Raw genomic sequence first — 24,797 nt, forward strand, 5'->3', positions numbered from 1 at the left:
TCCAGGGCAACAGCCAAAACACAGTCGTTGCATCCATTATTAAGGCCAGAGAATGAACAGAAGTTCCTCCATCCCATTTTCATAGTATACTAATGTCACCAGGGTACCATAATGAACTAATTAATCTTCTGCTACATAACATAAATGCATTCAATCCAGTATGTCAATTTCTGCTTCACAGAAAAAAAAAGGAGCATGATTTACTTACTGCTTTAAAAAATTTCTCAGATAGTTGGCACTTAGACCCAAAACTTTTAGGCTGCAACGTCATGTTTTCCTTTGTTTGGGAATCAAATGATGGGTTTTCAATCAAGCAATTAACAAAAACCCAAATATGATTCTTCACCTGTTGAAAACATAGAAACCAATTTACTCAACAAAATTACCACATTCATCTTTTTCAATATTTTTGTACAAAAGTTACTTGCCTGAAATGGTTTCACCGAAACTCCAGCTTTATTCTTCTTTTTCACCACTTCTATCAGTTTGCCCACAACCTGATCCACCACATAATCAACGTGCCTACCACCCTTAATGAGGGAAGAGACAAAAAAAAAAAAAACACAAACAACAAAACCATTGAATTTCCTAATAGATTTTAGCCATATTAACAAAGTTCCTGTCATCATACTTCATGTGCATGAATTTCCTAATTTAAGTTGCAGCATAACAAAGGAAAATTTGTTTTAAAAGTTTCTCTTTCATGTTATTCAGTCTTCATACAAGTGAGGATGACAGATGTTACATGGAACAGAAGAAGCAGGAGACCTTTCATTTACTGTACAGTGGTAGACTGGAAATGTAGCTGCTAACAGCTTGTAACAGGATACAAAAAACTTAAAGAGTAGGGCAGATCTGAAAATTACTCTATAGCACTGGGATGGTACCTGAAACACCATACGGCTGTCAAAAGGTATCTTTTTAACAGGCACACAAATAACCTTGAACTAAAACCACCACACATTCATTCATCAAATTAAAACTTTCCCATTTAGTTCATAAAAAAAAGGTTCAAGAGTGCACCCTCATATACACAGCATCCATGCCTATTCCCTCCCAAAGGTCATCTCACCTTTTCTTAGCTGTATTTACAGAACTGTTTGAATAAACACTGTTAGCATTCTTTGCTAGCCTGGGGCTTATGCAAGGGAAAATGGAGAGCAAACTACAAATAGCCAACCACGAGATTCAGGAAACGCTAAAAGAACACAGTAAGATAACCTTAAGGAGACGAGTAGTTCTCCTTAAGACTCACCAGAGGCTAAACCTGCCCCAAATTCATACCTGATGGAACAACAAGAGATACACACAGAGCACGCAGCTAATCATAAGCTGGCAAACCAACCCCTTAGGAGATCACAGGGCAATGACTTGTAGCTACACAATCATGATGCCACCTGTTTTGTAGCAAACAAGCAGTCAGCTGGACTCCCTTACAATTGCTGCTCAAATGCAGAAGAAAAAAAAAAGGCTTATAAGCAATTTCTTGTATCATTACAGTGCAAAAAAAAAAAAAAAAGAATATATAGGATTTGCTTCCTCTGTTGCACTGTAACAGCTGAAAGTGAATCATTCACAGTGACTGTCACAATTCTTCCTTTTACCCTAGAAAAAAGGGGGACCGGGGTACTGGTTATCCTTGCTTAAGGTCTTTCGAACTCGATATTTCAAGTGAAGCCATTACTGCAAGAAAACTTTTAGTGGAGGCAATGTATTCAGCTTCCAACTATAACAGACCCTGAAAAGTTCCCTTTTTGAAGCCATATATAACTCATGCTTTGCAATACAGCACGGTGATGAAAATACTATTTTCAATGTTTAAACAGTGGTTTTACTATTGATGAAATTCAGTCTCAATAGGGAAGCACTAAGCATTTGAACATCTTCAAAAGGTGCCTCAAAGCTTCTATCACCTTCTCTAGCTACAGTTCTCTTTGGACTTAAAACTTTAAACTAGCTACAAAAAAAACCCACCACCAAACACCAAAAAAATGAACAAGCAAAAAAAAACCCCAACAAACCCCAAACATACTGCTAGAAGACAAGTAATTTTGAGATTAAATTGCTTGGAAAATAAAAGCATTTCACATAAGTGTTCTTGAAAAAAGAGGTCTATTATAGATCTATTACATGCTAACAATGACTACTGATTTACATGTGTAAAAGGAACCTAACAATTAGGGAGTATATTCCACAATGCAGAAGTAATCTGAACCAGAACCACCAGTAAAGCCTAAACCAGCACAAACTTACATCACAGATAAAACAGATTAGGAACAACTAGTATTTGAAATTATATATCCTCTAGTCTTTAACTCTACCGAACAACGACTACTGTAGTCTAAACTAACGGTGATAAGTATGCTTAAATACGTAGAAGTCCAAGGCGACTCAACTTCCCTTACAAGTAAAGAGGCAGGCTTTCTTTGGAAAGATGTCAAAATTGTGAACGATCTTAAAACCCTGGATATCTGAAAGCTGTTTACATTTTTGATTATTCAAATGCCTTCCTTTAAATTTATAGACAAAAAGGTACAAATAATAAAATGTTAAATTCTACTGGCTGTTACAGAAAGTTCACAATGCTTTCACTAGTATCTATTACCTTGTAACGAAGAATAGAGTGATGTAGGCATATGCTATACAATTAAAACATACCTAGGTCAGTGCTCAGTGTTTTACACAGATCACCTTTGCTTAGTATCAGTGAATGCCTCATAAAAATACAGACTAAATAATGGTTCCTGTTCAGACCAATCTGCATTAGGATGGATGAAATAAAGAAAACATGTCTATGGAGACATTCACCATTAGGTAACAAACAAACAAAAAAACCCCTCCTGCTTTAAAGCTGTTTTAAAAAGAGAACTGAGGAGAAGAAAAAAAAAAGCTTTTGATGGCTATGAGGAAGCATAGAATAGATAAGAAATAAGAAATGGAAAACAATAAAACTAAGAAAAAACAGTAGCCAAAAAGACAGAGGAAAAGAAAGCAACTACCAAGCAAAACCCAAAAATTACGGCAGACTATGAGTCTGAAAAGAGTGAAGATCTAAAGTGGTTGAATTGATGGGAGATAGATAGCAGCTGTGTAATCAACTTCATGTAGAAAGCAGATATTTAAAAAAAAAAAAAAAAAGAGTGGAGGTAAAGAAATTACTTAAGATGGTTAATATCATTAGTCATCAACAAACCAGTACTTGCACTTCAAAGAAACCATCTATGATTTCTGTCAGTCTCTAGAATCACCTACTAAACAGCAACAAAAACCACTAGTGTGTTTTAGAAGCACTATACATATAAGTATTTTTCATGGCATTTCTTCTTAAAAACAAACAAACAAAAAACCTCCCGACCCAAACCTCCAAATACAGCAAAATTAAAACACAACAGGTTTTATTCACATATGAATGACAAGAGTTTCAACACAGGGAGAATTAAAGTGAGAGTTGATACACCAACATCCTGCCACTTCAGAGACAAATAAATCAATTTTCAAACCGTACAGAAAAGCTACTACAGGAAGATATCAAATGCCATGTTCCGAAAATTCCACATTTGAATGGCAATTTTAAAATGCGTTACTTTGACTCACCACATTACTGAAAACTTATGCTTACAGGAATATCTCAGCATATTTTTGTATTTACAACTTTAGCAATTTATTTACTTATTTATTTACAATTTTAGCGCTCCAAATATTTTTCTAAAACTAGCATCTGGCATATCAAAAAATAGCTACTTACCAGGCATCCTTGTTCTTAGAAGATTATTAGTTACTCTAAGAGTTCCCCATTCCTGTGTCCATTCTTAGTGTGTAGCAATGAGTGAGGGATGTTCAGAGCTCAAAGTCGGGAACCTTTCAACCATCTCACCAGTAGGTGGCACATTTACCCACTATCGAAGCATAACAGCCTATAACTGCCCCAACTGTCAACACATTTTAATACAAGACTGAAAAATACCCTCTAAATCTAGAGGGCTGTCAGTGATTATTATGACTACTGTATTCTGAGAAAGAGTACCAAAACTGCATAACCTTCTTTTCCCAGAAGGTAACCATTACGGTTGAATCCCAGCCTTGCAGCCTTCAAGATGCAAGGGTATTGGATGAAATGCCAACAACTGGGATCTTAAAAATGAAGCTTAGATTGGCTCCTATACATATGCTATTGATATTGTCAGCCATAACGAACAGCCTCAATTAATTCTGAGGTAAGTCATATTTAAATTCTATGGACAGACAAATGGTTGATATGGTAAACAAATTCAGAAGCTAATTATAAAATTGAAGTTTTCAATTAATTAGCTAGACAAAATCTTATTTTCTTTTGCATTTGTTTTCTATTTATTTTATTAGAATAAATCTCAAAATGTCAAGCTCTGGAATTGTCCAGAATTTCTTGCTGAACTCCAGCAAATTTTAAGAGGTTGGGATGCTCCCTCCACCCGTCTGCTATCTGACACTGCATCTGCATTAGCTGAGCATTTCTGCTGAAATGATTAGTAGTATTAAGAATTAGCAGTGCCACCATATTAAAAATACCATTAGATTGCTACAATAATAACTGAAGTTTCTACTACAACTACTATTAAAATTCAGAACTTGAGAAGACCATATTTACTCAGTTACATACAAGTCTCAGTAAAGGTTATCTGCACAACCATAATAGCTACAAACATTCTTTCAAATGCTGCCTCAGAACCCGAAGTCAAATTCTGTAGTGGTTTACTGCGGCTAAATTGTGAATAAATAGGGACCTGGACAAGGTAACAAATTTACAAGAACAAAACAAGGGAGTTGTGCCTCAACATACTGCCTGACCTTCTACACACCCCTCAAAAAAACCCACAACCCATCAACCTAAAAAAAAACTTGTTTGGAATTTAAGGCAAGTTTGAAAAAGGTGGAAGGGAAGTTACGACTGGGTGAAATTTATCCAGAAACAGAAATGAAAAGCTTTCAGCAAACAGCGATAAATAACCAAAAAACAGCTGAAATGAGCTCCTCACCTGTTAGCAGATAAGGGAACAGGCAGTTGACGCAGTTAGTTACTAGCCATTATGTCTCATCAGTGGGTAGTTGCACATCAATTGCTGGTGAGGTGGTTCACCGCCCCGAACATTCCACATCCAGTCACACACATAAGGCATGGATCGGGAGAGTGGGAAAAACTAGAAATTACAACACTTACCTTTGAAGAATACACAGTACTTTTTCTATGAATTTTCTTAAAGAATATATGATAACAATGTATGTGTAACTGCACGATGGGTGAAAATTGATCCAAAAGAGTCAAATTCAAAATCTTTTGAGTAAGTGTATGCAATATATTAACTTAGGAGTCAATAAGTATTCAGTTTTTTCAAATACATTTTCTTAACCTGATATCAATCAGTATTACGTTTTTCTACATTGCCAGCTTCTTCATAAAGGTGTGGAGTTTTTTATTTTTCATAAAGGTATCATCTTTAAGGTCATGCTATTTTTCTTCTTTATGTTGCATAAAGAGGCCCGAATTAAAACTAAGTTTTAACCTTTAAACTACCAGATACATTTGTTATCCCTGGTTTTGACAAGTAGCAGATAAGCATTTAATTAAAATGCACACTTAGAAAGTAAATATTCTGCAATGAAATTAACTACCGCCCCTTACCACTGAATGCTGGTTCAGCTACACTGAAAATCACACTGGAAGAAGTTACGCAGTAAAAATTATATAACACCAGAACACTGGTTACACATCGTCTATCACCAAGATTAACACTGACAGTCCTGGGCACTTGCCTAGACTTGGGACTCCACTTAGTGTAACCATGGGTGCCCATCATCCACTTGTGTTACCATTAGGATTTTCTTGTTTGACTCCTGTGAGCAAGGAAGGTTTAAGTGTCTGATTACAAATTCTTATCTTTCTCATCTTTGGGAAGCTCCTGGTTAAGATTCCCTAAAAACTGCCTCATCAATGACTAGAATTGCTTGACTGTTAGATCACTCATCTGATGCAATTTGCGAATAGCAGAAACGACAAAGACTTTCTCTCACCATGGTGGATCCCAGATCCCTAAACCTGGGGTACACCAAACAGGCATAAATGAGAGTTGCACTAGTTGATTTCAGTTAATTGCCTCGGTGCCTGAACACGCCAGCAATTTGAGAAGCACGAAGACTGTACTTTATATGCTGAGCATATTGCTGCTTTATCATAACTGAAGACTTGCTATGGTATCATTTCACTACTACTACAGCTGCTAGTAAGTACAGAGAACACCTAGATCCTCTTATACAATACAAATAAAAATAACACAAAAAAATTAATTTCCATAGTTCAGGCCAGTTTTATACATCATAAAGCAATAAACGGAAAGCCATTTTTCAAGAACACCAAAAGCCATTTTTTGCCCTCCAAAACTTGCTGCAACTACTTTTTAAAGGATTTGTACATTTTTTTACCTTAATTTCAGAATTATTTTATTACAATATTTTAAAAAAGGAAGAATAAAATAGTTCCATTCATTTTATATTTAATTAATACCAGGTATTATGCTCACATAAGACATTGGTATCGCTAATAATGATTACTAGTGTTTTAAAAACTAGTGCATATTCAGAAATACTGCTATGAATGTATTTTGACTACATCCAATTGCTCTACCAGTTCCTCTCATGCAAAGGATTCTCTCACCTATTTATGTTTAGTAACTGAGATTATTTATTTTTTTTTTAATGAACTATCTGACTGGGCATAACCTTAGCATACATTTTTATCGTTTACATTTTTTTATCATTTAATGTAACTACTCACCTTTGTGGTAGCTATACTATTTACAAAGCTGATTTGCTGAAACCCTTTTTCACTTAAAGTGAGGCACACATCCCATCGCTCATTCACAACTTCGTGAATAACTTTGAGGGCAACTCCAGTTTCATCCAGCTTGTCTTTTACATAAAGGTCTACATAACTGCGAAATCCATTTACCTATGAGTAATACAGGTAACAATTACTATTCTTCACATCAAATTTTCAGTACACTTAAGATATTTCAAATGAGGCTCTTACAGGTAATTTCTTCCCATTCAACATGACTTTGACGCCTTTGCATGACCCAGCCAAATCATACGCTCTTCTTGTCATGAGGGCTACAATATCCTTATCAAGTTTTTCCATTTTAAATTTAGATAGATCTGGCTGGAAGGTAATGCATGTGTAGTCATCACCATCGAAATGCTTAATCTTGGGTTCAGAGGTCTTCATCATATTGTTCATCCAAGTCTTTGGAAACAAAACATTTTCATGTTAGTTTACAATACATGATATTCTCTGTTCCATTTTTCATCTGTGCTAGGATTGCAAGAGTTACACAACATAAACTCAGACTTCTTTTAGAAGTTTCATCTTGTAAAACACTATGCATAAAATGAATTGCTTTATCAAGATTTGCACAAGTATCTGGGACAGTAGATTTGTGGTTTCTGTAAATATGCAGTTATCATCACATTGATGGACACAAATGCAAATAGAGCCCACCACAGAACTGACTAAATTAGATACAAGTGAACTGGCTAAACAGTCCTTATTGCCCACCAGTTTAATGCTTTCAGTCTGTAACACTTCTATAGAGAGGTTTATTAGCCCCTGTGCAGAGATTCTGTAGTCTCTGAGATAGCATCTTTGTGGCTGTACAGTGTAGCAGAGCATGCTTCTTGACAAACCAACTTGTGCAGACTTGACTCAGGAGCTTTGGTATTGTTCCCTCTTTAAGAACATGAGCACATTTATAAGACCAACCAGAATGCCTACTCACAGCATATATCAAAGTTGTTATACTGTATTTTCACAATTTTTGAAAATATAGGAAAACGTAGCGCTTACATCTAAATTGTAAAGCATGTCATTTTCAAGAAGTACACTCAAAGCTATATTAATTTTTTTTGGCAATCAGCAGAAAATACTAAGTTTTTAAAAAGTCAGGTAAAACCATCAAAATGTATTGTTTATGTGATGACATGGCAGCATAACCAGAAATTAATTATTTGTCCAAAAAAAAAAAAAGACAAAGAAGCCACCAACTGGAAAAGATTCCAAAGCCAAGGAATCTAACACTCTTAGAAGAAGAGCTTAGTAAAATTCTTTTAGCAAGGTGGACATCTCAAAGCTTTATGTAGTAGATCACATTACATTCAATCCTTGGACTGCGTCAATAATAACAATGAGCAATGGGTTCAAATGGGGGGGGGGGGGGGGGGGGGGGGCCCCTGCACTGAAGTCCAGCTAATGAAATTCATGACTGAATACTAAAATTCATGACATAAACACTGAAAAATCTTTCTCTTAACACTACAGAAAATTATCTAGATAATTGTTTGCACAGCTAAGTAGAAAGATTTTTTGACAAATTATGTAACAGCAACTACAAAATGTTTCAATTAAATATATTCCTTTTCACAGGCACATGAATATACTTAGTTTTAACAGAAGATTTTTTTTTCATTTTTAGTTACCTAACACTCCCAAGAAAAGTTATTACTTAATAAAAAAATCCCAGACAAATTCTAATACATAGAAGTACCAATTTTACTGACGGAACTAATCCAACCTGTAAACTTTACACACCTGTTTGAATTTTAAATGATTCATTTCATGAAATATTCATTAAATATAGAAATCATGTTACATTTTAATTTATAATTACAGCAAAGAAAAGAAAAATTTGAGATCATTTCTATACCTGTTTAAAGCTGTGTTTGTATTCCTTGCAAGCAGTTTCAACTGTAAACTTTGTACTAAATATGTTACAAAGTTTTGCACCATAGCCATTGCGCCCACCTGAAAAAACAACATATAGTAAGTTATTACAGCAGAACCATATTTATGGTATACAGAGAGTATGCCAATAAAGCAAAATGTTCCTATGTAAGACAAAAGTTGGGCCACATGTCAACGGCTGTCAAAGGATGCCGCAGATGGAGTTTCACACTACCTCCAATCTGGTGCAACTGCTTCTGCCTCAAAATGAGCAGTTTGCTCCTCCCCGCAATGCAAGAATGCTCCCATTGCTTCCCATATGTTGATATATCAATTGCTTGCTGAAAAGCGAGTGACTTAAAAACCCTGATCCAACTGAAAACTACGTCACGATCGGATCCACGTAACTGCAACCACACATCATAATATGGGCAAAATATACAAGGTAGGACAGAACAAAACTAGCTTTCATTCGTGATTCACATTAGGGTTACTTCACATTTAGAATAATGAATCATACCATAATTTATTAGATTTATTTTTCCCTTCATTTCAAGGGCACAAATGTTTAAATGCTTACATATGTTATAATTAATATATGAAAACATGTTGTTTGTTACTGAATAATGAGTATTGACATTAAAGATGTAAAGGTAAAGTTCTCTATAAACACTGGTGTTAAGGAGTAAGATTTTTTTCTTTCAGTAATTTTACTGTAACAAAGAGCTATAGCAATGGTGACTAATTAATCATCTGATATGAAACAGAACAGAAAGAGAAAAAGAAGAGAAAGCATACTGAAAGGCAAACAATGGCTTAATCAAACAAAACCAAGTATGTTAAATAGTCTTGCCTGTAACTTTTTTCTCATCATCATCATAGTTGCTGGATGTTAGTAGCTGGCCAAAGATTAAAGCAGGTACATATACTTTTTCTACTTTGTGTTCCACAACTGGTATACCCTTTCCATTATTCCATATGCTGATAATGTTTGATTCCCTATAAAATAGTGAAGACATTAAGCCAATGAATGTAATCTTGAAAACAGACTCCTGCATACATTTTACTGTTTAAATAACTACATAAAATACAATAAAAGACCATATTCCTACTACGTTTATTCACAACTATCAATTTCTATTACAAAAAAACACTTCACTGTGCTTATTAGATGTCCTAGAAGGAGTATAATTGTCGATATGACAGTATTTCATATCATAAAAATAACCCCCAAAAATCTGTTCAAAGAGCTTTCACTATCAGCATGATCTGCAACAGCATCCTGAAGTTTACTGACAGAATTATGCTTGAGTCAGAGATGTAGCTTGTTAAGTTTCACTGAAGTCCACCCAGACACAGCCAAGTTATCATCTGTTTAAAACTGTTACTTCCCAGTTACGATGAACAGTAACTTATTTTATGCATCAATGCCAAAATCCATCAACGTCTGGCATCATTAATACTTGTAGCTCTCACACAGAATTTTCATTTTGGAGTTTTAGAGAGTTCAAAACCATGACAGGTCAGGCAGATTTACACTACATTCCCCTCTCACTCCATGATAAAAGCAATTTTCTCTACAGAAACTGATAACGCACTGGAAACTTGCAGAAAAATTACTTCTCAGCATGTTTATCCTAAAGATTAGGTGTGAAAATTAGGTGTCTAAAACAGTCAGTATTCAGTTAAATGCCACTGAAACAATAATGCTAAAGGAACCCAACCAACATCTATTTAACTATGGTGGTACTTATTAGGAAACATCTTCTCGTATTCAATTTTTAAAAACAGTGGTAACGACATATTTACAATCTGCAGTTTCAATGTGATACAGCTAATCCAAACGTAATCTTATCCTAATGCTACAGGAGTTAACATAGAAGTTCAAGAGATGCAGAATCATGTTACTAAACCTCAAGGTTGGTATTTATGAGTAACCTGGCTGGTTATAGTTATGTACTGCCAAGCTTTCATCTAATCATGAATGTTATAACCTTCTGTCTTAAGTTTCATTCAATCAAACATTAGTGAGTGGTTTGGGAGAGCAAATTATTATAAATTTAGAATGATAGTACTTACTAATAACCACTTTTAATTCACCTTTTCATCTTAAAATATTAAATATTTTTAGATTAATGGAAGTAATTCAAAAAATACTATTTTGTTTTAAAAAAATCCAATTTCATTTAGTAAAATCATTTGTACAAATGTGAACTACAATAGCACTGGTAGGGAAAATAAATGAAAACATGCTTTTACTTACGGATCAATGGATATTTTAATACAAGTCATATTCTTGTCCCTCTGCTTATTGTCAGCAGCATTTACTATGAAACAAAGCAGCACAAATTAACACTTTTTAGGAGCAATAATTAATTACTTGATTGGTAAAACTGATTGTATACATATTCCACCACGAGATACAATGGTCAGGTATTTCTTAATCTGGCATCTCTGTGTATATTCTTTATCATATTACTGAAGTCTATAAATATGACCAAGTATCTGCAAAAATGTATTTTTTAACCTTCCTACAACTACTATTTCTAGCAGTTAGACTATCTTAGAAATAAATATAGAAGTGTATTTTGTGAGCCTGTTCTTGTAACTATCCTTAACATACTGAGCATTTTATTCTTCCCTTGCTGTACTTATGTTAAAAACTCTAGAAAACTGTATGTATCAGATCATCTTACACATCCTTTTGCAACTGAAGACTAATCTTGAAAAAGTCACATCCATTAAGGGTGTTTTGACTGCAGAAGTTATCTCTAAAGAGCCTGTGAGACTTATTACAGTTCTAAGTTAGTTCGTAAACAGTTTACACAGTTTATGATCAGAAGAATGATAACAGGAAATTAGCATTTGATCAGAATTTAATTAAACTGCACTCCAATGTATATTAACTACAAACAACAGAAATCAGAAATGTCACTATTAGCCACCTAACCATGAAAACACATTACAATCATTTTCAGCATTTGTCTTATCACCTATAAGATAGATCAAACTAAAACCCCAAAACACCAAGGGACAGTATCTTAATAGATTATAAGGATCTCAGTGTAAGATAAAACATTTCAAGGTGCTTTTGCTAAAATCATTAAGTGCAGTTTCATTCAAAAGCATGCACAGCTACAACGTCCCATTTTGGTAGTGTTGTTACACTGACCCCTAGATCTCAAACCACAGTCTGTGGAGAACTTACTAGTGCTACATAAAGAAGCAACAGGCCACACAACACTAGGGGAACAATATAATAATGATCTCCCTTTTGAATGGGACAAGATGGAAGTGGACTCCCTCCTGTGAAAAGGCTGTAAATTTCATCTCTGAGGCAGCAGTCAAAACAGAAGTGATGAAAGATTTTCATTCCCATATTACTAAAATTGAACGAGTAAAAAATAAAAATAAAAAAATTGTTCCCTTCCACCTGACAAAGATACAGTCTTCATTGCCTCTAAAACAGCAATGCTGTAAAGCACAGATTTAGAGGTGTGGAGAAGTTCTGAACTCAGTGAAGGTCATGACAAGATTTCCATTGACCTCAGCAGACCATAAATTAATTTATGATGTAAACCCAAACAATCTTTACAACATAACTTCATAAGACATGATTAGCCCAAGATTACATGCCAATTAACCCAAAATATCCGTTCAGCAGACAGCACACTATTCAGATGCTGAACATCTCTGCTGCTGGTGAGCCTTCAGTGTGGGCCTGTCAGCAAGAAAGTATCATAAACTAGTAAATCACAGTGACTCAGGCACTTCAGAATTTTCTAGAATTCATTTGTTTGTGCCTCAGTCACCATGTTTTTTAAATGGAAGTATGATACTTATTCATTTTTAGATTGTCTGAAGTCTAGAAATGATCCATGCAAGAAACACCATCACCACCACTATCATTCTGTACAGAAGGAGGTAGTTTTAATGATTAACAAAATGATGATCTAAGTTAACACTTGGACAACTTTCAGTTGTCTTCTTTCAAAAGAATATCTTCCTTCAAATGTTACTTGAAACTGTGGTGCTTACCAACTTTGCAGATTAAAAGTCTTGTAACAATATTGATCACGAAGAATGATCTAGTTTGGACATTCAGTAACAAATATTTACACTTTCTTAAAAGCTCAACTGAAAACTCTTCCCTCTTTAAATTGTTCTATAATGCTGGGATGCACTAAAATGTTAATGCAGTGTAGCTCAATGGGACTCTAAGTCTGTGATTTAAACTTGGATACTAATTAATGTGCTTTGAGAGCACTCAGAAAAGTGCTCTCCATAATGCTAAACTTGGATACTAATTAACGTGCTTTGAGAGCACTCAGAAAAGTGTACTCCATAATGCTAAAGCAACATTATCATTAAAAATACTTACCGAGGATTTCATCAAAGATCTTGTACAAGCCTGGAACAAAGGTAACTTCTCTGCAATTCATTCCTACATCTTCATCATAAACCCACATTAACTACATGTAAAAAAAATAATAAAAAAATTTACTGTCTTGGTAAACCAGTCTATGATTCTCCAATATCTATTTACTTCAGGAACTTTACTCTTCCAATCTGATTGTTGCTGTTATATGAGACAAAAGTAGAAGCAGAAGTTTGGCAAAAATTACAACTGTACCCACAAAGACTTCCATAATGAAAATCCACTATTTTCTGCTTGGTGGAGAACTTCAACAGTATAGACAGCAAAGTTGGAAGCAATTTGCAACTTCACAAAAACGGCTGAAAAAAGTGCCAGCAGGTGGCTTAAATTCTCTGTTCTCTACCTAAACAAACAGACCAAAGCATTTTTGGACCTAGAGCAAATGCTACTTACAAACATGTATATATATTTGCATGCACATAGGCATGTTTGCAAACACACATAAGTGTGTGTTTATATTTTGACTGAAATTCAACATTTTCTGAGTGTTTTCTTTCCAGTGAATCAAGCACTGCTTTAAAAAGTCTTCTCTTGACCCCTTCCTACACATGCATACGTAAACACGATCACAGTTTTTAGCATGATAATTCAGAACATTCAGAAAAGTAGAGACATACCTATTTATTAACCAGAACAGTAATTTCCTCTTTAAAACAACAAACACTGCTAAAACTGTAAATTTAGTGACACATACCTGAGTCAACGGTTCAACTGACCCAATGTAGGTATCTGGACGGAGGAGGATGTGCTCAAGCTGAGTCTTTTTCTGATAAACTCTCTCAACAGACATCTTCTTTGAAGTGTCATTTTTATTAATGCTTTCTGAGTCTTCCTTTTTTGAAGCATTGATCTGATTATCAAATAATGTCTAAAAAAAAAAAAGATTCCAACAATCAACTTCATTCACTCAATCTGTCACTCTCTAGATATAAACAAAACCTGACAGATTTAAATGAAATCAAAACTTGACATATAATTTAAATGTTGTTTTCAGATGTATTAAGATCAAACTAGCTTCTCAATAGAAAAAAATTCAACAGATTATACAGTCTCTTAACAAATTGTAACACATTCAAACTTTAGTGATTTACTAAGCATGATAAACCAAAATAAGGGAACAACAATATATTACCAAAGAGCCACTTCCTCAGGTTAAGTATTTGTATCATTCATTTTGTGCTTAAGCATTTGAAACCACTGAACACCGTTCTGAAAAATCACAGTAAAACTACTTTTCTATATTTGACTTCAGACATTCATTCAGTACTGTAACGCCTCTCCTATGGCTTCTCAATTGTTAGAGTTCACATTCTCTAACTGAAGTAATTAAACCTGATACAATCCCAGTTTAGAATGTTTCATGATGAAATAAGCCAAGGACAGTAAAAAAGGAGAATCACAGATTAATGTTGGAATTGAAACAGAATTCAAGCCTAATGTGGCTGGAAATGGTGCAAAATGCCTCAACTGGAAGAAGAAGCAGTGTTACAGAAAACTAATGCACCTTTGGGGGAAGGATAGAGAGATTTGGTACATTTTTCAGCAAGTTTTTCCTGACAAATACCTCCTTTCCACTGAACTAAACCCACACAAAAGGAAAAGTTAAAATCTCTCCGAGCAACCAAATGCAGAAAGTCCCATTCTGAGACAATAAGAGCATATCTACCAAGAGACTAGGTATGGCATTTTACGGTATACGTTTTTACCTCTAAATTGGAATTATCTTAAAAATACCAATCAAACATAATTTGAACTCACATGATATACTTGCCTGGCTAACAGACATAACAGAAAAAAATTCTGTCACCACCTGCCTAATACCTGAAATGGTCTCTTCCTCTTACAGGGGGTTTACCAACTTTGAGGCAGGTGTTACATGACCAGACAAATAATGAGGACAAAACCCACTTGACACTCAGGTAAATATTTCACTCCCATTTAGCTGTTCCCGGTAAATCTCTGTATAAAATAAATACAGGCTAAACTCCCACCCTGGATTAACCAGTCACCATGTAACTTTCTCAGCCAGAAAAAAGCATCAGCAGTTCTCTCTCAATCTAGCCTTCGTTGCAGCCTTGGACAGCAGTGAAAGCAAAGGGTAGGAAAGCATATAAGCACAGGAACAAGGAGCAAAGAATAATAAATTCACCCAAACAACTTCAGCAGATTCAGAAAGGCCAAACATAACCTACAGCATACAACTAAAGGATAATTCTCCCTGTATTATTCCAATTTGTCTTCCCAGTTTCTACTATTTAAGCTTTGATGCTTCCCGGCTCCCACCCACCCACCCCCTGCCAGCAGGCACAGGAATAAAGCATTACATTCTATTCAGAACAAAGGAAATTACCTTTCTCTTCCAGATTTAGAGATCACATTTTTCTAGTTTATTTATGGAAACGCTATGAAACATGTACTTCAAGAACCTTTGAGACAAGCAGACCATGTGCACCACTGATGTAAACAGCCGTTTGGCCATGAGTAAACCTGAACAGACAAAATGAGAATCAAGTCTTCTCTACTACCCAGTCCTGTAACTGACAACGCCCAGAATAAGAGGGGGAAAGAACCCAGGGGACCCCACAATCTGCACCACGATTACATGCAGCAGAGAGCACTAGCTCTCACGAGTTTTATTCTGAAGCACATCACATCTCCCACCAAACAGGGAAGCTGCAGCATGTATTGCGAGATTAAAGTGTTTTAGTATCCAACTTAATTTAGCCTCCACACTGTCATTTGGTCTTAAAGTGTGACAACCTCACCACCATCACCCTAAAAACATTAGCCATAGACCTGCTAAGCAAGCAGAAAAGAAAAAGGACTTTGCAAATAGATAGATTAAACTGTTATACAGAACAAGAGGAATGAGAATTGTTACTAGAGAAGCACTGCCAATACTTGCAATGTAAATTTTATTTCATTTCATTGGAGATGTCCAAGCTTCCAATGAGTTTCACTGTATGTGTTTATATATATTTATATATGTATCTTTCTAACCTCACAGGCTTCACTTTATGATCATCCTTGACATCATACCTCATCAGTCACCCTTAGCTCACTTACAGATTCCATAGTTCTGTTAGCACTGCTTTACTATGTTCACTTGTTCTAATGGGACCAGTGATTAGCAGGAAAAGAAAATAATACTTCTCAGATTAAGTAGGTGTTGAAAGAAGGGAAGAGAGGAAATGCAATTCACACAGAAAGCAAGAGAATTACAGGTGTAAAGACCACCAGAATCTTCTTCAAACAGAACTATTCAATTTGCTCCTATTCTTAGGCTCCAAGGTTTTATCAGTTGTCACGTACATCAGTACTGTGTTCTTATGATTGTTCTGAGACAGTTCTCTAAAATGCCTCTACTTGTATGCATGACAACCCAGGAACACGTTAACATGGAATGAGAACTCAGATCTTAGGAAAATTGCGGCCTGAATTTATTAGGCTATCTCCAACAGCTCTACTTGTGCCACAACATGTTTGCAAGAGTCAGTAGGTTAGAAAAAGCCCATTTCATCATGACTGAATGACTGCCTCTAGATTGTGAAAAATTACTACAGAAAAGAATTATTGGGAAGGGATTCCTACAAGCCATTGCCTTCAATACAACACTAGGAAATGTGTTTCGGTTTTCCAGTGGAAGTCTTCCTGACAGCTTGAAGGAGTTTATAATTTCCACCTTATCAGTAAGAAGTGTTTGGAGTATCAAAACTGTATCTTCTGTTGAGATGCTACTGACAGATTGTCATCACTGACAGCGAATAAGAGGTCACAACTAGACAAACTTTGATGCCCAACAAGAGCTAATCCTGCAGAAGTGTCACTTCTTGGGGAGTAGTGAGTTTGCTTTAACCTAGCAATAGTAAAGAACTTCTATTACCCTACTCTCTGTGACAGCTATGTCTATCTTTCATAAAACACATTATCATGTTCCAATTAGTGTGTTAAGAGGGGAGGAACCAAACAAAGGATCTGCATAACACTTTTTCCTCCTGGTCAGTGATTATTACAAAAAAAAAAAAAAAAGAAAGAAAAAGGAGAAGAGTAGTCTTAAAGAACTTTAATTCTATAGTTTTTACTAAGACATCACAAACACCTTTTCAGTATGATCTACTTAAACATTTAAATTTTATTGTCACTGAGCAGGACAGATTTTATTTGTACAATCCTCCATTATTATTATAATCCTACAATAAACTCATATTATAAACACTTAAAAATTTAACACACTACTGAAACACAAGCATAAAAACAAAAGCCAGAAAGCATTCAATACACAACGTAATATTATTATGCAGGCATGCAAGCGTCAGAAGTTCGCTGAACTGCAGTTTTCCAGCCTTTTGGGATGTGCTGGACTCAAACAGAAGACCAAGCCAAATCCCTGTATCTCCATCTTGAAGGACATTTTTAGATTTCAAGTGATGTTTAGAACTCATTCCAAAAAGAGAGAAATTCTTCATCACCAAATCCATGACATATCTATGGATACAAATATCCAACAGTCTTCCCATTACTTTTCCTTGATAACTTAACAAATAAATTTTAAAAAAGTGCTTTCATCTGCTGAGTTTCTACTAAAAATTCAAGTAAATATACCAGGAAAGCTCCCCCACCCCTTTTTTTTTTTTTAACTGAGTAAGCACTGAACTGCAGTGTTACTAAACTGACAGTCTCTTCTGTATATTTTGCAATTGTCTCAATAATGCCTTTTGTATTCTGTCTTGTACGAAGTATCTTCAGTGTTAAAGCTCCAATAACACTTTTCAAAACAGCACCAGCTGTTGTTGCACGAGAAAACCCCTAAAGAGAATTAACAAAGTGTCACAAAGGGCTTAAGTCTTCTGCTTCACAGTAAGTCTGGTTTTTGTTTGGTAACAGGTTACCCAATTTTCAGGGTCTGTTTTGCAAACTTCAAGTTGCCAATTTTCAATATTGTTTTTTTTTAGACACCCTTTGACATTCCCCACATTCTGGTGACATTCAAGACTTTACAGATTCCAAATAGTCTTTCATGCTTCCTAACCCTCCAGACTGATGACAAATATACACATCCACATACATGTATAAGCCAACAAGATGACAATCCCTAAGTAGTTTGGAATGTTGTAACCTATTGCACTGTGCATTCTTCTTTATAGATACCCAGTTACACTTCATACTGAGCTCTCAGATACGGCTAGCATTTTCAACACTTAACACACACAGCATAGTGGTAACTGTATGGGAAAACATACCGATTCTCAGTTAACAGCTGCTGCTGCTCAGTTTGCTGTATCAAGACTATTGTGTGTGCTAACATAACTATATTTCATTATGGTAACTACTTTCTCCAGTATAACTGCAGAGTTTCTCTTTTGGAGATGTTTTTGCTGTAAATTTGCCTAGTACTGTGTGAAAGCTATAGCCGTTCTTCCCTTTTGCGATCTCAGGAGTCAGAACCCAAGTAGCCTTTATTAGATTACAGTTTGGCAACAAGACTTTTACTGTCTACCTTCAGCCTAAGAACTCATATACTTGGGTTTGGCATCTTCTTTCTTCACATTTTGCTTTTTTTAATTCCTACAGTCTCATCCATTGACATTTCTGCATATAACTGAGCATGCATGACATCCATACTAAGTCAGAGATTTTTATTACCTTTTTTGATGAAAACTGGGTCATGTCACCTCCCTTGCATTTCAAAATCATGTTGAGTCACCATGCTGAGTTTGGTTACTTACGCTGCAAATAGCTGCACTTAATACAGCTAAATCTTAATACACATTTGATCTGGACAGTTTGGCAACCCCAGAGAACTACTCCTATCTAAATAGGCAGTAAAATGTAAAACAACAGCAAAGAACTTAGGTTTCATCCTCAGTTTCAGTGTTGCCATAACTGGAATATACATCTTTGGTTTGACTCCTTACTTTATGTGGAAGCTTCACTTTTATTTAAGTAGCTGAATCTCACACTGTCACAACAAGTTGAAAATCCTGAAAAAAACTTTAATATCTCTCCCCACTTACACAGACTTAATCCTATACTGACCACTGTTGTCATCTTCTCAACACTGTAAACTATATCCAAACAACAACAAAAGACCCCCAAATACCTGTTTTTCTTTAGCCTGCCCATTCTTTCTTCCCCATGTTAGGTGGCAAAAATGGGCTCATTTTCTAGACTGACAAAGCATAAATGAACAGAGACATTAGTATGTCAACAAGAAGTTACCTTCACTTGGTCTTTGTCTTTTCTGCCTTAACCTCCTAAAACTACTACATGCAACAATTTTTCTCTTGAAAGGCAAATGCAGCCCTGGGACATAAGAATTTAGAAAAGCACATGCTATGTGTCCTACATTCCCTTAAATAAAGTGTAGGATAAGCACATTTAGTGGGACAAGACAGTAAATACTGAGTGTAATTAAGCTGTAAAACCTAGGGAGGTTAATTAAGTACTGAAATTCAGGGAATGTGGTAGATTTTCTACCACTTACAGTTCAAAACAAAACTATCTCTTCTGAGAAAGATATGCTATATCACAAAAGAATTTACAGGTGCAATATGAAAGTTTCTAGGCAATTTTATGGATAACTTTACTATAGTGTGATGTTAAATATTGCATCGTAACAGCCTCTTCTTGACTTCAAAAATTAGATAACGAATACATTGTTACCTAAACATTTTGCAATTCCTCCAAAGAAAACTCTGGCTGAGAATACCTCCCACCACGAAAACAAAACTGGAGGGAGTTTCAAAATAAACCACACTCCTGCTGTGTTTAACAAATGGTTTGGCCCTCCTGCCAAGATGAAAACACACAAAAGTAACAATTCCCTGTTACCACAGCAAGTTTCCATAGACCACTGCATACCATTAGCAGCAAGAACTAAATCTCTCTCTCATATCCTCCCCAAAGCTGATGATCATAGGAAAGAGTTCCCAGTAAACTCACCCAGAGCTAGTCTCACTCCAGTGAGACCAACAAGTTTATTAATCTTAAATTTCTAAATTTTTTATCTCCTGGTTTGGAGAACTTGCTCTGGACTCTGAAAACATCACATTCCATAAAGTTTTGTTATGATGATTCAGTTATAGAATGGTTTGAAGATGGTCAGATCTCCCCGTTATAGAAAAACAAAACAGTTAATTGCTGCCAAAAGGGAAACATTCCTCCTTTCTTTCCTGTTCCCCTGCTTCTTTGCTCCATATAGTGAAATCAAACCAACCTCACAATAAGCCAGTTCAAAGAATAAATGGAACTTCCCCCTATTTTTCATCAACTAGCAGCAGTTAGTTGTTTACTAGCTTATTTTTCTGAACAAGCTTGCTAGAGAATCAGACAAGTAGTGGTGCAACGAAAAGAGCAGAAATATACAGCTAGGAGGATAAGGTTAAAAATACCCATATTCTTCAGCAGATATCATTAGATTGATTAGTTGCACCATAAAATTACATGCTTAGCATTACATCACTTCATCTTCCTATTAAATAGCTAAACAAAACAATCATTCTTATTTTAGGATATTTATGCGCAATACAGTAGCACACTAGGCTTACATGAAAATGTATGGATTTGCTTTCTGCTCCACAAGACTTTTGAAAAGTGAACACCACCACTTTTGTACAAATATTACATACACTATAATTACTTCTGACCAGAAAATTATGCGTATTGTTTTAAATATAAATTTACTTACACTTATATTAAGTTACTACAGCAACAGCTCCGCTTTATCTGGCATAAGTTTTGACACAATCAGCAGTACATTCAGATCCTGATCTTTACCAATTTCTTTAAAAGCAAATGTCTAACATTTGCCCATGCATGATGACAATTTAACTGAATTTTACTGTTACATTTTTAAGGGTCTGAAATTTTTTAGTTGTCTATCCACTAATAAGTTCTATTCCAATACTATAATTTTGATATTGTTTACCCAGTATCAAAAAGTACATCTATGAATGCTTTGGTAACAAATTAAGTCTTTTAAGAATCTGTTTTTCCAGCTAACACTGAGAGACAAGGAAGGGGTGAGTGGGTGTAGGGGGTAAGACTCTCACAGGAAAGGAATCTATCCATGTTAAAATTTAAGACAATGTAAGACAGTTTTCCTACAGAGTAACAGTAATGCTTTGAAGTGGTTTGGTCACTGAATGACCATATGTTTGGTCCACTGTTTCATCAATCAGCTCATACACAAGCCCTCAACTTCTTGATTTCTTGGCTAGTGAAGAGGTACTGACATCAGAACTTTATGTTATCAGCATCTGGCAGCACCTCCTTAGAACTCAGTGTTGCCTATACCCTTGCCCTTTTTAATGCTTAACTGTATCACCAGTTTGAATGCTGTGCAAGTATGCTAGGCTCTCAGCACATTTACATTTCCCAGTTGAAAAGATTACTTTGAAAGGGAACAACACAACCCAAGAGATCCCTCTGATGAACAAAATCTCTGAAATCCATTCAGGCTTTTTGTGAAATACCACAATCCAAGAACAGCACTGTGATGATCTTTCCTTCCAGATCCTATGGGTTCTACAGCCAAGCTAACCCATATTATACCACAAGATAATTTTACACTGCTGAACTATCTTCATATTAATAAGTGAACTGTAGAAAATAACTGCAGAAAAAGTTTCAGACATTAGTAAGACAACATTCAAGACATTCATGCTGCAAGAGAATACATAGAGCAGGAAAGAAACAGGGTAGTTTTTCAGCTCATGTTAACTGGCATAGTAACACAGTAACAGGAGTCAAGTTGCAATGAGCTGGAAGAAGTGACTGAATCCACTTGAAGATTTTATTCTGCACAACACCCAAAGCCCAGTCTTTTCTAATCAGCTTCAGAATTACTAGCTACATTACAGCAGTGGTAGAGGAGAGCCCAAACATTAAAGGTTGCTTCCTACTGAAGAGTGCCATTGGATAAGTAATTCTCCACTGTACAACAGAATCACATTTTTGAACATTTATGAATGTAACAGCTATCAGTATATTAGGATGGGTATACCTTTATGTGATTTGCATGTCTACCTTGCGCTGAAATACTAAACTAACTTGACAGTAAGATTTGAGGGTTTTGTACTTCTAACATGTGACCTAAAAAAGAACACAGTATGATTAGTAGTAACCATTAAGGGTCTGCTCCCTAGAATCTTCAACAGAAAAGCAACAGCATCTTCTTCACTTAACACAAGATACCATGGAAGTCAATGACATTTTTTTCTTTTTAAAAACTGTCCCAAACATCAAACTCTAGAAGTTTATGAATGACCGCACTGCTTCCTCTCAGCTTACCACAGTTTGCTCCACAATAACAGATACATCTGCTTTCTTATTATTTGAAGTGTCTATGCTAACACAGCCACGTTTTCTGTGTTTTATATTTTCAAAATCTGTTCTTTTCTGCCACATTAAATATGAATCCAGTGCTCTTTAAAAAAAGTAGCTTGAGTTAATCATTCATTTCCTATTATGCAACATCTACTGCTCCTCTGGAGATTTTACAAATCTTGAAATGTTTTACATGTTGCACAAATACATTACGTATTCTAGTCTCAATCCTGTAGTGAACTCTGTAAGAAAGGAACACAGGTTTGGTGTTCCAGACATTTAGAGCAATTCAGGGGGAAGAAAACAGAGGCAGCAACAAGTTGAAAAAGCCTGAGCACTGTTCCAGAACTGCCCCTTCCTTAGCCACTCATCCTCCCACAACATTCCTACAGAAGTTACTACGAAAAACCTTTCAGGATTGGTCACTAAGTGCTGAAGTGATCTTGAAGACCATCAAAATGCTACCCTTTAATTTGCAGTTTAAGAATTGCATCCTGGCAGGCAGAAGAATTCACCCCTCCATAAAAAGTACCATATACAAAAATCACAAAATAATTTCAAATATATTTTGAGATTAATTTTTACATTGTTCAGTGTTTTCATCATCTTTCTGTTACCTGACATGTATGTCTTTCTTCTTTGCCAGTTGAGTGATAGTCTACATAGCATATTCTGAAAGATTTAATTAGTATCAGGGAAAACAGGTTAACATGATACAATTCCGGGTTTGCTTTCTCTAAAGTATCTGGACCACCTCCCTCCTCCACCAGCAAACCCAGGTAAGGAACTTCCCATCCTCAGCTGATTCCTCTCGTGCTTACACAGATTCTTATTTGCGAGTTTAAGAAAAATCTTCTCCCAGGTCTGCTTAATAGCACAATAGAGTAACTGCCTCACTTCTAGCAATTGCTCTTCTCCAAGCAACTTGCCTCCGTTTTACTCCAAGATTGTGACATCATACTTCAAAGTTTTCATGACAATATTGTAATACAATGGTGGTGGAAAAGACTAAGTTAGGATCACTAAGTAGCATATGATGAAAAACACTACCTCAGCCAACAGAGCTCTGTGTTGATGCATGGGAGCAACCACGAATGGCTGCGTGCACTACAACTCTCTCTGTATCAGCTGCTCTAAGTTGGTGTTACTTTTCTCCAGACATCTTGCCACTCTTCTACCTTTATACCATGGTACACAACTAGCAAGGGAATAAACACAAGGTTGAAATTTTCATACACTACTACACTATCTTCTCTATAAAGTCAAAATACCTTAGAGCTACCAGAGATTCGACAGCTGCTTTCCAGTATCGCCAGTGAGGCTCACAGCACCTTTCTCATAGGTAAAGATGCTCTGCTTAGGGAATGATCCCAGAATTCTAACTGCCCTTATAGAAAAATTACATATCAAGTTATCTGGTTGCAAGAGCTTCACCTGCCCACCCACCCCCAGCTTTTTGATTTATAAATAAATACTTTTCTTTCTTAGCTCCTGTGATTTTGTCATGACAAGACAATATTGTTCCTTCTCTCTCCTTGAAGATTCCTTCGCATATTGAGAAAGCTGGTGTGTGATTTTTTGCCACCTCATTAATGCAAACATTTGTTCAGTTTTTCATACACCTGTTCTTCCCTCAACTGTTCAATGTCTTAAAGAATGAACAGGAAGCCTCAGCCTAACCAGGCGCGCTCATTCACCAAAAAAAAGAGAAATCATTACCTCTTCAAGACACACAGCTTTCACAAGAAGAGGACTGTTTATCTCAAGTGCAATTCTACCTCACAAATCAGGAAAGCAGTACCTACACACAATAGATTAAGCTATTTAATCCTCTTGTACACCTATTTTTTTTCTTCCTTTAAGGTAGTTTTTTAAAATATGTATAACCAAGGAAAATACAGATCTGATGTTTAGGTCTGAACCTTTCAAAAATTCTAACTCAAGCAACCTTTACACTAACTTTGCTAAAGCCCTTTTTTCTTACTCACTAAAAAAACCAGAATTGCTTAGATGTGTATAATGTAACAAATACACAGATTTATAATTTTTTAAAAATAAAAAATTAAAGCAGTACATTAAGTGGCAAATTGTTTTTATATGTAAATTGTAATCGCATTAAGACACAGACAGCATTTTAAAATAGCTTTATTAAATGAAACCAGGTGAGCTGATATCATAGAAAGTTTAACACACTCTTCAAAACATAAAAAGGACACAGTTCATAAGAGTAAAAGCAAATGCAATCACACTGAAGTTTTAAAACTAGCAGATCCTCACTTACCAGGG

At 35.6% G+C, this 24,797-nt stretch overlaps 1 protein-coding gene across 1 annotated transcript in view; it reads right to left on the reverse strand.

Annotated features, from left to right (window-relative positions):
• Positions 1 to 24,797, reverse strand: part of TOP2B (DNA topoisomerase II beta) — a 65,828-nt gene that overhangs the window by 33,578 nt on the left and 7,453 nt on the right. Inside the window, exons 3-11 of the mRNA XM_055803690.1 lie at positions 13,879 to 14,052; positions 13,128 to 13,218; positions 11,010 to 11,073; positions 9,600 to 9,745; positions 8,730 to 8,827; positions 7,061 to 7,273; positions 6,806 to 6,979; positions 429 to 530; positions 209 to 346 (exon numbers count right to left, since the gene is read on the reverse strand). Coding sequence (XP_055659665.1) covers positions 209 to 346; positions 429 to 530; positions 6,806 to 6,979; positions 7,061 to 7,273; positions 8,730 to 8,827; positions 9,600 to 9,745; positions 11,010 to 11,073; positions 13,128 to 13,218; positions 13,879 to 14,052 — 1,200 coding nt within the window. The remainder of the gene's footprint in view (positions 1 to 208; positions 347 to 428; positions 531 to 6,805; positions 6,980 to 7,060; positions 7,274 to 8,729; positions 8,828 to 9,599; positions 9,746 to 11,009; positions 11,074 to 13,127; positions 13,219 to 13,878; positions 14,053 to 24,797) is intronic.

This window comes from Falco peregrinus, chromosome 5, assembly GCF_023634155.1.
Source record: "Falco peregrinus isolate bFalPer1 chromosome 5, bFalPer1.pri, whole genome shotgun sequence".
In the NCBI taxonomy this organism is placed as follows: Eukaryota; Metazoa; Chordata; class Aves; order Falconiformes; family Falconidae; genus Falco; species Falco peregrinus.